Source organism: Mytilus edulis, chromosome 1 (genome assembly GCF_963676685.1).
Source record: "Mytilus edulis chromosome 1, xbMytEdul2.2, whole genome shotgun sequence".
Taxonomy (NCBI): Eukaryota; Metazoa; Mollusca; class Bivalvia; order Mytilida; family Mytilidae; genus Mytilus; species Mytilus edulis.
Genome location: NC_092344.1, coordinates 70,728,146 through 70,745,822, shown reverse-complemented (window position 1 = coordinate 70,745,822; position 17,677 = coordinate 70,728,146). Strand labels below are relative to the sequence as shown.

The following is a 17,677-nucleotide window of genomic DNA, read 5'->3' as shown; positions in this document are numbered from 1 at the left end:
TCCATATATATTTTTGTACATGAATATAGAGCTTATATACACATGATAGATGCGCCTATCATGAAGAACGAAAATAACCCATCAGGCCCCTCTGTATACTGTTCAGTTCTAAGATAAAGAACAGCAAATAATTTATGCAATCATAGACTTGGCTACCTCATTTAATCATGTCTGGTCTACATGGTCTATCTGCAGAAGTATTAAAATTGGATGTGGCATATGATTGCCAATGAGATAATTCATTTCACAATTCATTAGCACATGTGTTGAAAAAATGTCCAGCTCTCCTTAAGGTTCATCATAACCTTTTGGCTAAAATGGCCGTATTTACACCCCAAATTTTACTCTGAGTACAGACTTACCTATACACCTGCAACAGTTTTAAGGGATGGCAGGAACTAGATATAAAAAATTTAAATGCATTTTATGTTTCAGAAAATTATAAACTTTTCTAGATTTTGCTATCCATTTTTTTTCTTTCCTGCAGAAGGTGCAAAAATTAACTAAGTAGTGAAAACGATTGAGAAGCTCCCCTCATATAATCAATGTTGTGAGTAGTATTGATTTAAATGGACAATAGATGGACAATAGACACCTGTAAACAATAGGTGATTTAACAGGTTTAAACTGTGTAACTGAGTGGACCGTATCAAATGAAACTCGGGTGTTTGTTTATTTTGCTATCTTCTGCAGACTGGAAAAAAATGAACATCAAAATCCAGGTAAGTTTTTAATTTTCTGAAACGTAGACTTCATATAACTTTTATATATCTAGTTCCTGCCATGCCTTAAAACTTTCCTGGATGTACCAGTTTGTCTGTACTCAGTAATTTTGGAGGTGTTAACACGGCCATATTTTTCAATTCCTTATGATGAACCTTAATCCTCTGTTACTGGAGTTGAGATAACATGTGATCTCTTTACTTTAAGATGACCGACCTGTGTCCTGTTGTGTGTAATGAGTGTCAAATGAGGGATTGTTACTCATTTGGGGAATAGTTCCCCATTTGGTCTGTTGGTGGTTTGTGTCCAACCTGATTAAGGTTTATGTGGACCCTATGGCTAAAATAGCCGTATTTTCACCTCAAAATTTACTCTGAGTACAGACAAACCTGCGCATCTGTAAACAATTTCAGGCATAGCATGCCCTAGATAAATAAATTTCAAATATGTTTTATGTTTTAGAAAAATAAAAACTTACCAGGATTTTGCCGTGCACTTTTTTTCATTCCTCCAGAAGGTGTCAAAATAAACTAAGTTGGGAAACAGGTTTGAGAACTTCCCCACAGGTAATAATTTAAGTGAGCTGTATTGCTTGACATGGACATGAGATGGACAATAGATACCTGACAATAATTGGTTATTTAAATTATTTAAACTGTGTATCTGAGTGGACCATATCAAGGTAAACTCAACTGTTTGTTAATTTTATCATCTTCTGCAGGGACGAAAAAAAGTGTGCGGCAAAATCCAGTTAAGTTATGAATTTTCTAAATCATACATTGCATTTGAATTCTTTATATCTAGGGCATGCTATGCCTTAAAACTTTCCCAGATGCACAGGTTTGCCTGTACTCAGAGTAAATTTTGGTGTGAAAAAACGGCCATTTTAGCCATAGGGTCCACATGAACCTTATCTGACTAGTATCTAGTACACATTTTTGTTTAGCTGCTGCGTTCAGTCGAGCCAAATAACATCAATATTAAATATAAATAAATACCTTTTTGGTTCGAATGGCTTCGACTCGTCAGCATTCATTTCCGAGATCTTTCTCAATGATAATGATGTCTGTCAGATGATAGCTTTCCTCCAAAAAGTTGAAAATATAAATGTGGTTAAGCACTTTATTATCTCCCTTTTCCCGCGAATCGGTTAAGAACTACCTAGTCACAGGAAATGTTAAGGCCTAGTTCACACGTACATTTAATTCGAATTGAATGCGAATCGGATTCGCTAATCGCGTTCACACACTCTTCCTTTTCAATTCGAATTGATTGGAATTGGCTAATTCGCATTAACCAAATTGCAATAGAAATCCGGTTTTTTTTTTTAAAGTAAACGTCGTTCGGACAGTAAAGCAAATTTGACGCGCATTGCAATTCGAATTAGAATTTACGTTTGGACGTAAAACGTTTCGAATGCGAATTAAACTAATTAGAATTAGTTAATGCAAATCGAATTCGAATTACGTATGAACGCAGCATAAAATAGCTGTAGACTGTATGAAAGTGGAAATCTTTTAGATTTTATGACAAAGATTGATCATGTTGATGGTGTAAGAAATTTAAACGTTTATTTGTGGGCAGGAGTTTAGTACTGCAACTGACATCGAAAAAGACGCTTAGTTACCGAGTTTAATGGTCCGGAATAACACACGGCTGCAAATTGTTTTAAATGATAGAATAATATCTATATTTTAATTTCCGTGGGGTTGTAAAAAGTTTCTATGGTCACATTTTTGTATTTTATCCCTTTAATGGGGGTACCCCTCAATTTACGGTTTTGGGTAGTTACCTTAAAATCCAAAAATATATTTTTTGGTTAACTTTCCCGCTATTTTCGGAAATATTTTCTATGCACATATCATCAAGGATCATCGGAATGATGAAGACATAAATATAATACCATCTCCATGTAAAACTTTCAAACTTAAAGTTGGCTGATTTTTTAGATAGAAATTTACCGCGTTTTTCTTTGAAAACGAGAAAACATGTGATTCAAAAACAGTATTTGACATTTGAGAGAACAAAACATATTATTGCGATACTGCATGCAAATTTTGTTGGGCAAATACCAAACAATTTTGTCAAAAACTCAAAAATAAAAACATCATTTGTACCTTTTTTAATTACGGAAACTTCCTATCCGTCAATCTGCTCCACCATTTATTTTTTCCTTCACAATCAATTTGATAGTTTCGATGTGATTATGTAGATTTTGTAGGAGAAGTTAATTTATTTTTGAGTGATTTTAATATATATAGTAGTTCTTTCGTGTATTTTCTGTAAAAAAGTTATATTTTTGTTAATAAAATTTTGACTTTATATAAAAGTTAACCAAATCCTTCAGATAAGAGGTTTTTCCGGATAATGACTATAGTTGACATTGTGTGAAAATGTCAATGTTTATTAAACCTCAGAGCAATTAATATGCATGCAAGTGGTCGGGGGAAAAAGTACTATTGAAGTTTCGCAGAGATTTGGTGTGTGACAAGGTGATGCTAAAACCAACTTCTCTTGATATTCTGCTTTCCGTGGGCGAATCATCAGTGATGTTATGAAACTTGTACCAGAAGGCAAACTTGGTGTGCATCTTTAAATTAGATTGATTGATTGATTGTTGGTTGCTTAACGTCCAGTGGCAAATATTTCATGCATGTTCAGGATGAGAACAAGTTAACAATAAAAACAATAGGTAGGTTTTGTCATAATAGAGGCCATTCGGGATGATGATCGGGAAAATTTAGACTGCCAATGGAAAATGATGGTATATTGGATTGGGACAGAAATTGTCCATTGCAACATGCCATGTACGGACCCCTCAAAGAGTTGATGCAAGGGTTTTTAACGTGCAAAGAACGTGACACTCCCTTTACACGAGGCATCGGATTTAACGTCCCCATTCTGACCGGACGTGAATGCGAACTTGAAACATCCCGCACAGCCAAACGGACGCCCCACTTCGTTTTACTGCCGGTCGAAGGAAGACCAAGTGACCATATGTCGTTTCCCCAGTCACCCTTGGGGAACTTTAAATTAGAAACAACAGAAATCCATATATGTGATCAAACTAATCGACATGTATCCTCACAACCTGACACTTTTATACGATCTCGCGCTCAGTTTGTTCCTTGTAGTTTGGATATGAAAACAGGGTTTTTGTGTAAAAGAAAAACCTTTAAAAAACCCCCAGAAAACTACGCAAAACTGAGTCCTTTAAACGTGTTGACAATCTTTTAAGTTGTGCTTATTAATGTGAGTAATCATTTATCCATGCATAACCAAGTACTTATTGAAGTCAACACCTGTGCAATTAAGTAAAACAGTTACTGAAAAATTAGAATTTGAACTTGCTGTCAGTTCATTAATAACGATTGTTAGTGATGTTATTTGTTCTTCCATAAGAAAAAGCCTTTCTCATGTAGCACGCATCCTCTATATATACCGATCAATTTTATCCAAAATTGTCTCTGATGCTTACCAAACTGCCAAACTCCAGAACTAACTAGATATTGTGACACCTTACAATTCAGACACAGTGGGGCCAAGGGATATGAAATATAGTTTAGCTCTGAACTCAATTTAGGGGATGCCATTTTGCTGCAGGAAAATTGAAGTCTATGTTAAGACTTTCAGAATTACACCAAGGTGTGTCTGAAAATATCAAGGATACATTAAAAGAAGAACAATTACTTCACCCTGCCACCAGTGCTCTTATGAGCTATGTCCTCGTTTTGGTATTTCTATGGAAAGGATGCTCGCATAGCTTGTTAATAGATATAGGAAGATGTTATATGTGTGCCAATGCTACCATTAAAGGTCACGGTCCGGTCTTCAACACGGAGCCTAGGCTCAAAAGTTCATTTGTTAGTTAATTGATGAAAAATAACACAAAGACGCTTCTGAACCGTATATTGTCCCTAAAGATAACAAAAATTCGTAAACGTATGGCTATTACAAAATCAATCGTTTCTGTAGCAACATTCGCCCCATTACATTTGGGATTGGCAGTACAGATACATCATGCATATGCATATGGAAATATGGGTCACGAACATTGATCGAAACTTTGTACTCACATTTCTTTTGTGTTTCCTATGCAAAGGTAAGACTATATCTGACGAGTTTGACCGAATCATGACGGCATTTACGCTCTAGATAGCATTTGTACTCAAAAACTGTGTTTACTTTGAACAAACTCTGTCCTGCGCCTAACTTGTTCTTATAAAAAAGGGACCTCGCATTCGCCTCGGGTGACTATAGTATATTTTGTGTTATAACTGCTCTGTCCAGACTTTGCAAAAACACAATATGTATTTATCTATAACTATATACTAATTTTCACAAAATACACAACCTTTAAGATGCAAAATTAAAAACACTGTTTCAGCGCTTGAATTTTGTTTTTTTCAAAGATAGAAAAAATATTGAAATAATTTGATAAAGTGGTGTTTTAAACTTTAGAAAATAATTCTGTAATATACTATAGTGAAATACTATACACAATATGAAAGTTTATGGATGTGAAAAGGTCAAGGCCACTTCTTCTTTTGTTATGTCTTAAATGGAAAAAAATCAGAAGGTTCCAAATCAACGCCATTTTGTAATGGCAGCTCTTCATATAAGTAGTCAAATTTGTCGATTTAACATCGTTTATATCATATGCTTATGATTGAATCGTTTTTGTAGCATTCTATTGAATAAATATCAGAATATTTCTCCTTTTTGTCCTTGTGGTTGAAATATTGATATTTTTAGGTCTGACCTTTGACCTCAATTTCACAAAATTATGACCACTGGATTTTTACGACCCAACTTTTCTTATTATACACGTTTTCCTCTTTCCATCGATATATAATTTAGGTGTGTGTTCTTCCGGACCATTAAAGTTTTAAAAAATGAACTCTGGTTGCAGTACTATTACCTATTTGTCCGTATAGTATTGCGAAATAAATCACAGGCGCTTGGGGAATGGACCCCCCTTTTTTCTATTATATATTATAATTATATGTTTGTGTTTTAATTTTTTGTCGTGTAAATATTCGTTAATATTTTAACTAATTTTCTTTTATTTGAATATTCTCTGGTTTTAATCCTGAAGAAATTACAACAACAGGGCTTTATAAGTTTAAACAATCTACTTTCTCAGTTCCAAGTTGATCCAAGTTGACATTCCCTATTCCAACTTGACTTTCTCACGTCAACGTAATTTTTCTGCATTCAAGTTAACATTTGTCAAGCAAAGCTTGACATTTTCCAGTTTCAAGATAGCAGTTCTCAGTTCCAACTTGGAACATAAATGATTCTGTGGAAATTTCCAGTATTTTTTTTTTTTTTTTATTACTGTTGCTAGGAAGATAGGAAAAGATCAACACTACAGTACATCTCTTAGAGATAAAGGCAAATATTGGAGTAAATGAGACATCAGATTCGAACTACAGTTTTCAAAGAGTGACATCACATACATTTGATTTTTTTTTAATAAGATCATCATTAAAAAGAAACGGACGCAGACGGCAAACCAGCAAAAATTGTTAGGGAGAGTAAATATCTTAGATTGTACATCAGCCCGCAACACAAGGCTTATAAACTAGTATATTGATGTGGATGTTTTTCCAGATAGACTCAAAGAATATCAAGTTACATCGCTGCATAAAAAGAATTCTCCTCTTTTAAAATCTAATTATCGCCATGCAAGTGTCTAAAGATATATTTTACTGGACAACTTACTACCTCATGGTGTATCTACACATTCAGTATCCCTCTTGCATTCATATCTTTCTAGCTATCAGAAAACAACAAATTAAAGTCAATGGTGTTCTGAGTAGTTGGGCTGACATCCAGAAAGATGTACCTCAAAAACGATATTTTTACTTTGTGAGTTCTTTACATAATTATGCTGATGATAAAACCTCAATTGTCTTTTGGCAGTCCAGTTTAAATTCACTTATATATACACTAGCATCTGGTTCTCGAGTGCTTATTGACAGGTTCAATGTTAACAAAATGTAGGTCAATCCTGACAAGTTTCAGGTTATTGTCATCTTCGCTAGCCAAGGATTACGATTCACTACCGAAGTTGGGCTATTGTCGTCGTAAAGGAAACATTTGCAAATAATCCTCGCTTTCCATTCCAAGGAAATGTTCTTTTTTGTGAGGAAACTTTCAAGCTGCTTCTTATTGATATCGATTATCATCTGAAAGTTGATGCTCATATCAACAGCTTGACGTGCAGAAAGACGTCACAACAACTAAATATTCTTGGGGTCTATTTTATCGAGACTAAAAAAACACAATATTTCATACTTTTATTTTTAAGAAACTTGAATTGTTGTCCTCTATATATAGAGACTACTCAGGAGCGTGGCACTTCTGCACGGACACCAACTCCAAGAAGTTAGGAAAAGTGCTGGAGAGATCACTCCGTTTTGTATGTGATTTTACCTGATCATATGAAACCGTTCTGCATGTGATAAAGGTGACAACTCTACAGGTGAGAATTCAAGACAATGGTACTTGAAACTTACAAAATTTTTAACAGTAAGGCAACAGTGTGTTTGAGTGATCTAGTCAATATAACGAACCTCAAAATACTATTCTAGGTATAGTAACATCCTGGACATACCACACACAAGAACTAGTACATACGATAAGAGATCATTCAAAACTACTGCTGCTTCACTCTGGAATAGCTTGCCAAACCATTTCAGTACTGAAAAGTCTCTTTCAGATCTTGCTTCAGTTCTTGAATGTTTCGAACTGCCGTTGCTCAGCTTGCATATAGTTAAAATCTGGTCACGTTTGCTTTTTGTCACACTATCTAATCTAAATGCTCTGCGCATAGCTATTTATGCGGAGACTCAGAGAGGCGATTGCCACATGGGTTCCCGCTTGGATCTATGCTCAGCACATCAAAAATTTTCTGGTCTGGCTTCGATAATTATATTTTTATTTTTTGCTTGCTGCAAACGCTTTGTTTACAGTTAAATCCTTATGCTTCATTCTATTTAGTTTTATATTAGCACACGGATCTTCTATATTATCAGATTATTACATGGCATTTTTCATATCGCATGTATTATCAGCCCTCGAGCCGCATGGCTCGAGGGCTGATATTGACCGAGGGCTGATAATACATGCGATATGAAAAATGACATGTTATGATCTTTTTATCATATGCTTCAACAGTAGAGGGAAATAACAGATTCACATATTTATCCTTCTACGTGGTTCCCGAAAAGAAGTTGAAAGAGTAAAAAGTTCACGGACGTCGGACCCAAAATTTGATTCATTCAAAATGAAATCTTTCTATCATATGCCTCAACAGAGAAAAAAAACAAAACATGTTAATATGGACAAATCGACAAAAAAATAATTCAACAATATACATAATGAACATTGTTTAGAAAAGTCAACTTTTTTAAAGTAACTTTCTAAATAATGTTTCAGAAAAACTTCAAAATGCATTTATTCAATATTTTTTTTTTTTTTTTTTTTTTAATTTAATTTAATTATTTTACACAACATACTTTCCAGTATTCAAATAATTGTTTTGTTCACTACTTTGTAATGTTTTTCACTGAAAATGTAGCATTGAGGTGTAGTTTCCGGAATTTGCCGAGTATCACCGGAATGCCATGTGATAACGTAATACGGAAAGGCATGTGATAACAATCGAAGCATGTGATAAACTTTTCATATCAGCCCGCTAAGCACCAATTCGAAAAATATGGAAAATACTTTAATTTAATGCTATTATCATACGGTAAAAATCATATGTTATTTAGTCTAAGTATATGATAAATATATATATTATAGGTGTCTCAATATGTTTAAAGTGGCTCATAGCCTCGTACTTTTATTTTTTAGTGCTAATTGACGAATTTCTTAGTTTTTATGTATCAAATTTTTATGACGATTGTTACCTATATATTCTAAATTTTTTAGTGCTTATTCCAAATTTTTCAGTAGATACATTTTTGTCATACTTCAAATTTGCTTAAACATGTTAATTTATTCGTTCAGTGTATGTTCACTTGTTTTTGTTCATTTGTCTTTTGATTTAGTTCAGCTATTTCAATTGATATTTTATAGTATTCTTTCTATATTGTGATGTTACATTATTGTCTCAGGTTGAGTGAAGGTCGGCGTTTAAACCAACTGCATTTGTTTGCACATGTCCTAAGTCAGGAACCTGATGTTTAGTGGTTGTCGTTTGTTGATCATAAGTGTTTCTCGTTTCTCGTTTTTATATAGATTAGACCGTTGGTTTTTACTGTTTGAATGTTTTTACACTAGTCATTTTTGGGGTCCTTTATAGCTTGCTGTTCGGTGTGAGCCAAGGCTCCGTGTTGAAGGCTGTACTTTGACCTATAATGGTTTACTTTTACAAATTGTGACTTGGATGGAGAGTTGTCTCATTGGCACTCATACCACATCTTCTTTTATCTATATATCAAGTCTGTCACATCAGAAATCACGGTCAACTTGGAAAAGAAAAAATGTTACATGTAACAACAAAATGTCCCTATCAGTCTTTGCCGTACGGATGTCGATATGCACTTCTGAGATGTAGACGTCAATGTCTCTGGGTTTATAGGAAGTGACGGTCTATAGCTAGATATTTGAACACTCAATAGTTCAAGGGTAGATATGACACATGCAGGATTTGTTAATCGGTACCGGACTACAAGAAGCCTTTTTCAATAAGTCTATGGAAGCATTGTTGAGCCTTTTGGCTCGCCAAACTGTCTTTTTAATTCATGAGCAGTTCATGCTCTTTTCTTCTGAGCCTTTGAGAGATAAATAGTTAAAATTAAAGAAATTCGATTAGGAACTTAAATATCATCTGCTGATCGTCAGTACATTCAATTTCAAGTCAACGGTACATATCTGTTTGTTTAGAGGAGGACTTGGACAGATAGCAGTAGGTAAGGCGAAAATACTTCCCCGAACTAAAATACCCTCTTTTTCCAGTAAGGTAAAAAAAAATTGAGACCAGTTTATTGAGGAAAATAAGAAAATGTGGTATTTTGAAGAAAAACAGTCCTTTAAAAATTGTTTGGCACATGATCTTTTCTTAAAATATATTCGTAGAATAAAACATTAAATAGGGGATGGATAACTTTGACCTTTGATATGTAAATTTTCTTATTACAAGAACACAAGGGTTCAATAGTGTTCCAATGTAAGATAGTCTTATAATATATTGAGTTAAATAGATGATTTCAGTTTATGTAATGCAAACTTTTCCCCAAATTGTACAAGTTTCTGCTCTATTACTATACCGTATGTCGTTAAAGTTTCGTATGTCTTGCGATAATATCGATTCTCACTAATGGAGCAGGACATGCTGACCCTTACGCAGCACTTGATTTTACCCACGATATGGTTGTTAATTTCTGTGTCATTTGGTCTCCCTTGTGGAGAGTATCATTGGCAACCATACCACAGCTTATGTTTTATAAGTAGCTTATGAATGATGTTTATTCTGCATTTTATTATTCAAACAATGGTAATGCTTATCTGAAACACACATACACAATAAAGAAAGCGTTTAATGTATAGACGGTCTTCGCCAATCAAGTGTTACCATTTAAGACATGAATGAAATGGTCAATATGAAAATGATATGTATACGAACCTCGGTTAAAGAACCTTCTGCTTTCAATAATTTAATGATACTATACGTTGGAATGCATATAATAGATACCGCTGCAAGCATAATTCCAAATGCTTGAGCCCAGTCTGGGTATACATTTGTTGTATTGTACTTAATTGGTTTGAATTTGATGATTTGAAACAGCAATATACCCTAAAAGGAAAAACATTCAAATCATGACCTGGTACAAAATATGACATATATTATTCATATTACATAATTTAATTTTTCCATCTTATATGATGTTAAAGGTAGCTTTCCACTAATACCTACAACATTATATAACTTTGAGAATACTTGAAAAAAGTCAATTAATGTCACAATTATTAAGACGTCTTGCAGTTGCCAGACTGAATTATCGTTTGTACTTCTGTACAATTTAAGCAGTTTGCAATATTGTTAATTTTAATAAAAGTGTTGATAGTTATTTCTGATCTTGTACAATTACAAAATGTATTAATCATTATAGTCGCTTCGAATACCTAAAGAACATAGCAATAAGGCTGTATTCATTTTGGAATTTCTTCGATAATAGTTTGACTTGTAAAAGTAAATAGTAACCAAATCCTTTATGCTTACCAAAGTTATTGCTGGCGTTATGAACTTCCAACATATAAACAGTCACTTGTTGATTCTGTATCCAATCATCAACTCGATGATGTCATAGAACTTATCTGCACCTGTATACATAGGACCTTGTATTAATCCAAATGCATTTATATATGGATAACACAATATAATATACTCAACACTTACAAAACAAATTTTGACTATGAAAGCCTTTATGTATTACTGAAAAATTATTACACCAGGGTTTTCGATATCACAAACTAGTCAAAACATTTACTAAATTTTATCATCGGTATAAAGACATTATTCGTAAATATAGCTTAACATGCAGACTTCTAGTACGTTCAGGTATTTCACATCCAATTTTTTATGGAAATATTCTTTATAAAGCACAAAGGTGTCAGTACTCACCTCAGAAACTTACAAAACCTTTGAATAGACTTATTAAAAAGGGATATAATTACGATACTGTTGTCAAGTCATTAAAGATTGCATATTTTGGCGTTAATATTGAGTCACTGATAAGGTCTTTGCATCGGAACTAAACACATTTATTCTAAAAACAGTTGTTGGCATGACACGGGTTATGTTCTTCTCATATATGTTATGATGGTATGATACTAAACCCCTAACGGGAAGGATTGTGCCTGATGTTCATATGATGAAATCATAATCTTTCAGTCAGTTTAATTGAAGTCTGGAGCTGGCATGTCAGTTAACTGCTAGTAGTCTGTTGTTATTTATGTATTATTGTCATTTTGTTTATTTTCTTTGGTTACATCTTCTCACATCAGACTCGGACTTCTCTTGAACTGAATTTTAATGTGCGTATTGTTATGCGTTTACTTTTCTAGATTGGCTAGATGTATAGGGGGAGGGTTGAGATCTCACAAACATGTTTAACCCCGCCGCATGTTTGCACCTGTCCCAAGTCAGGAGCCTCTGGCCTTTGTTAGTCTTGTATTATTTTAATTTTAGTTTCTTGTGTACAATTTGGAAATTAGTATGGCGTTCATTATCACTGAACTAGTATATATTTGTTTAGGGGCCAGCTGAAGGACGCCTCCGGGTGCGGGAATTTCTCGCAAAATTGAAGACCTGTTTGTGACCTTCTGCTGTTGTTTTTTCTATGGTCGGGTTGTTGTCTCTTTGGCACATTCCCCATTTCCATTCTCAATTTTATTTCATATGCAAAAATGAAACGATTATTCATTATCCGGTATATAAGGTTATTAATAATAAAGAATTGAAATGAAAAAAGTACTTATTTTATACTTGATTGATATAATAGTTATCTTTTGCTGGTATTTAATACTGTTGAGTATAAAAATCATAATAATATCAGAGACTATTTTAAACGTTGGACACCGCTTAGATTTTGCAAGTTTGATGTACCGAAGATCATTTACCCGTACATACACCAGACCCATTCAATAGATATAAAATTAACAAGTTAGTGTGTAATAAATCCTAAAAAATCGGACTTTGAAGTTTGTCTTGGAACCATAAAATTTTCGTTTATAATAAAGCAATTAAAAAAAAATAATAAAAATATTTTAGTTTGCCAGTTTATGGATAATGAAAACAGCATCTGCTCCAGCTGGCACCTGTCATGTTACTCATTACAAGTAAATATATGGTGTTTTGTCGGGCATTCATTTATACCACGATCGAGGGTAAAGTAGTTTGATATCTTCTCAAAAGACTCTTTTATTATCAGTTTAATATTGAAATGAAATAACTGCCTATAATTATTCACAAGGAAGCGATGTACTAGATATGATGAAAATAATACGGAAGTTGAATTTTCTGTTTTAAAAAATGTCACAACATCAAGTCAATATGTATGCTTAGTTTTCTTCTTTTATACTAAAGACCTATCTTATTATACTTTATTTGAATAAAACATACAGACTTGAAATTCTTTATTGAAATCTTTCAGTATGACCTCATAAAAATGTGACGTATTTTTCACTTTGAACGTCCTCTTTCTTACAATGACATTACACCTCTATTCTAGAAGCTTGGAAATTTCATGGTGTGTCACAATTATAACACATATGAACTAGAGACTCACGTGAGCTTAAATCGCTCACCTGGCAAATATATGATGTGACATATTTATATTTATCAAAGTTGTACATATATCGATGCAAGTTTGTTTTGTTTGGTAAGGTACACGTGTTTATGCTATTCATAAATAGGTCTGTTAGAATGGATATATAAGGAATGCGGGTAGAATTTCATGCACGGGTGGTTTTAAAGTAGTTCAAGTCATTCGAGTCATTGCAGTCAAGTGTTCTAGAGGCTTTTTTCCAAATAAATAATTATAAAAAAATATTTATTTACAGGTTGATAGTCCAGGATGGGTCGCAAATATTGATGTGCTAGTCAAAGACAGACAATTAATATATCACAATTCTCATTGATATAAAATGAATTACGTGTATTTATTATCTGAAAAAAAGCACTTGACTTTTGCAAGTGGCTACTCCCAATTGAGAGTTTTGTATTATATTGATAAATGCTTTTTGTTCGGTTGAGGTTACAAATTAGAACATAACTGTATTTTCTAGTAGATTTTGGCTTGCTTTTAAGTTTGCTGTTTGCAGTTTTTATGTATCTAATATAATAATTTCGATGAAAATTGAAAACAATAACCATACATTACCTTTGATGAAAAATTGGTATACACCATTGATATTTAGAGACAGTTACTCCAGACAGGGGCGTAGCTAGAAAGAAATGATGTGCAAGCAACTATCGCCGAGCGGATCGAGGCGAAATTTTTTTGGGAACCCTTTTATGCAGAAAAATGTTTTTTTCTTCGGTTTTCGGTCGAAGGACGGTTAAAAGAGGAGCTATATGTAGATAGGACTTATAAAAGCATTATGAATGTAAAACTATTAATAAATCTTCTGAATAGAGTAATACATAAACAACACATATTTGTGATACAGAATTTACTCAAAATTGTCCAAAATCTGCTCTTCGGGTCTAGGCAGAAACACACTTCTCTAATACTTTAATTGTCAACATTCACACTGAAATCCCGATGAATATGCAGTAATGCTTGTAACTGTCGTTGTTCATTGTTGATCATACATTTGTTTTCAACATACTTAGTAGTACACTGATAGATCTCCATGGTAGCACTTGAGAGATGTTATAAACCAGCGTACGTGTTCGCCATCAAGCGACCTCCCAATTGAATTCGTCAAAATTACATGCCAGGTCAGTTTCGTAATGTAATGGGTTTTACATCTATGCTCAGACAATGTTGAGATTTGTTCGTTGGTTATATTTCTTACAACACGTTGAAGCAGATACAGTGCAAAGAAACGATTTTCTGATAATACTAGACGCGACTCCACTCTCCAGTTCCCTAATCATATGGTCTATGGACGCAAAAAATAATGAGACTTTCCAATACTGTTTTGGCGTGTTTGTAGGGTCATTGGCTCTGGTAGTCTGTCGACCACATCGCGTCGGCATATTTACAACGATATCGAAGGGTTCTGATAATTCTAATACCGATTGGTACATCTCATTCCAAACTGATGAACCGTACACTGTAAAATGTGCTCCCTGAAAAATACATGTCTAAGACTGAGTATTACAAATTCAAATCTTGTGAAAGATACAAGTTACTGTCCGATTTTGTCATAATCTCCAATAAAACTTTTATTTTGAAACCAAATGTCGTTATTTAATGATATTTCATCAATTAGAAAAGTGACAACATAGGTGTTTCCTTTAACATTCAATCTATAAATTTTTATTTTGCCATTTTTTTTTTTTTTGCATGCCGAATCGATGTGCACGCAACTGCGTGTTAGCGTATAGGGAGCTACGCGCCTGCCAGACTATAGAGGGTTGATCAACACATCCAGTTATGTTCATCAATTTTTTTCAATGCTATCAGAATTAAGAATAAGTATTCATTGCCTCAGGATAGAAATTAGAAGATGTAAAAGAAACAAGTGAATCTGTGAGATACTGCTCACTAATGATACCCCGCCCGCTAAAAGTATAAGGTAAACAGGAAGTTGTTGAGTGATGAATCTGAAAACGCATCACATGGTATGTTATAGATAATGCATATTTTAAGGTTTTTCTTGTCGTAGAACACACCGAGGGGTGTCAGGATTGATCAAATGAAAGACCGACCGGAGGGAGGTCTTTCTATGAACAATCCTGACAACCCGAGGTGTATTCTACGACAAGAAAAACCTTAAAATATGCATTATCTGACTTATATACCGTCAAAAAAATATTAATTTCATAAAGATTTGTAAAATTTAGTATCCTATTTTACCGACAACACTTCAGTGGGATATTCCTTTCAAATGCGTTCAGGTTTTAATACACCATGCGGCACATTTAGAATGTGAAATAAAATTCACTAAATAATTTAGATATAAACCTTTTAAAAATTATTATCCATACACAATAAAAATATTACTGTTACTGCATGAAGTAAGACACAAATGTATTGTTACCATCCGATAACGGTGTATGACAAATACAAGACACATTGTAAGTAATTTATTGTACCACTTAGGGTATGGAAAAGGGGGAGGGGGTATTTTTTTTCTATTCGTTATGTTATTTCTATCGCGGAAAAGTGGTTATTTTTTTAACAATTTTACTTGAATTGAATGGAAAATTTAGAAAGATTGTCTTTTGAATAGCAATACATTTTATTAAAAGATAATCAGGATATAATTATATACACTCCGCACCCGACCCTTTCGTGAGTTACGTTTATGTTATTCAATAGGTCCGAGAACACAATTATTTCGTAGTGCATTTCTTTTAGAACATAAATGAAAATAAAAAAAATCCCACCTGCGCTTTCTCAAAGAAATTTTTACAGTGTGTTGTTCTACTTTTGGGACAAATTATATCAAAATTATAGAAAACTTCATCGGCTCTAACTCAAAATATGGACAATTCTATGTTTAGGGCGTCTTGAAATCTTTTGACAGCTTCCGAAGTGCTAATTTTTAACCTTTTTCAGCTGGACCAATTCACTACTTTCCTTTAAAATTCTGGACCCAAATTTTTTTACAGTGTAATTTCACCCCCCCCCCCCCCCCCCCTACTTGTAATTTGAGGCATTAAACATGGAGAAATAAATTTGGAAGGGGTATAAAAATTAATGGCAAGTAACCCACTGTCAACACTACGGACTATGTTCGTCTTCATATACAACGAACAAAAATCAAGGGACGACAATTGTGGTCTCGGACCAATAGAATATAAGTTTATCTTATTAGTTGATCATTTGATAGAGTAAAAGGTATACATAAATTTTAAAAAGTTAAGAACTGACACGAATACGAATATAAATACATGTACATGTAGGTCACAGTATGATTTCCTATTCAGTGTGTATCGTTCTGAACATGCATTAAATATTTGCCACTGGACGTTAAGCAAGCAACCAAAAATCAATCAACCTATTCAGTTTGACTCAATAAGATTTTCAAAATCTTACACACGAATATGTTAAATCTGGATTTATTTTATGAAGTCTACATTAAAATTCATCTGACATATATGATAATGTTTCTTTATTGTAGCGATAAATTAACAAAACTTCACGTACTTCACGTTATTTGTTTCTAAAATTAAAATGCGGGACTACAATGACGGTTTCTTTTACACCTTTCATCGATTGAACTTTAAAAAATTAATTTCCAAATCGGCAACAAAAAACTATTAGACGAATAAAGTTTTGAAGTAAATCATAGATTGCATGTTTATCAAGGAAAATAATGACCTCACACAGGTCATTATTTTATGCCTTGGAGCATATATCATTGAAACATGGTATCTTCCGGGTTGATTCTGAAAAAGAATGACCTGTCGTTCTGAAAGAAAATAACTCCATATAGGTATATAAAGCTGTATAAACCCAAAACCAAATTTCAGAAATCCTTGTAATGTAGTTCCTGAGAAAGATGCGACGAACAATATTCATGGGATACAGACAGACGGAAGGACGGACAGACGGACGGACAGACAGAGGTAAAACAGTATACTCCAACTTTTTTTTAAAGCGGGGGGTATCATCAACTTGGTAAAAATAGAAATACAGAGTTATCTCTCTTCACCCAACAAGGTAGACCTCTCTTTAACACCAGTTAATTGTAAGTTTTACTATACTAGTGTGCTATACCGAATTAACATAAACAGAGTGAGCAGAGTGTTAAGGAGTTGTATGGAAGTGTGAATGAACTTGTCGAAATATGTTAATATTCTCAAAAGGGCTCTGTGATTAGGAAAATAAATTTGAATTTAAATTTAAATTTAAATTTAAGATAAAAGCCAATAACACAAAACTTGGCCTATGTAACATTGACAACAACTCAAGGAATCGACTGACGATTTCAATCAATATTATAGTAAACTGTGACAATCGTCTTGATGGCAATGACTCATATACGAAGTCGGTTATCGATTTAAGATACATGACAAATTGATAGCTCTTGTCTAGTTGATCATTTTTGTATTTTAATTTTTCTCTCCATTTTCTATAATAGTTTTAAATATAATAGCCCAAAACTGCAAAATTTTCAAAAATGAGATAATACTCGAATATCATTTCGGACTCATCAAAAACTTAATTGCTTTGAATCCAAGATACCGGTTATAATTTAGTACGTGACCAGACGAGCATTTCGTATCCCAGTGGCCAAGCCGAATATAACAGTAGGG

At 33.6% G+C, this 17,677-nt stretch overlaps 1 protein-coding gene and 1 long non-coding RNA gene across 2 annotated transcripts in view; both read right to left on the bottom strand.

Moving 5' to 3' along the window:
* Positions 1-1,866, bottom strand: part of LOC139488427 (protein arginine N-methyltransferase 6-like) — a 33,824-nt gene extending 31,958 nt beyond the window's left edge. Inside the window, exon 1 of the mRNA XM_071274001.1 lies at positions 1,722-1,866. Coding sequence (XP_071130102.1) covers positions 1,722-1,759 — 38 coding nt within the window. The 5' untranslated portion in view covers positions 1,760-1,866. The remainder of the gene's footprint in view (positions 1-1,721) is intronic.
* An 8,319-nt stretch (positions 1,867-10,185) lies between these two features.
* Positions 10,186-13,676, bottom strand: LOC139488422 (uncharacterized). Its single transcript, XR_011656000.1, has 3 exons — positions 13,623-13,676; positions 10,961-11,061; positions 10,186-10,534 (listed from the first exon to the last, which is right to left on the bottom strand). It is a non-coding gene; the product is annotated as an uncharacterized lncRNA (long non-coding RNA).
* Positions 13,677-17,677: the final 4,001 nt, after the last annotated feature.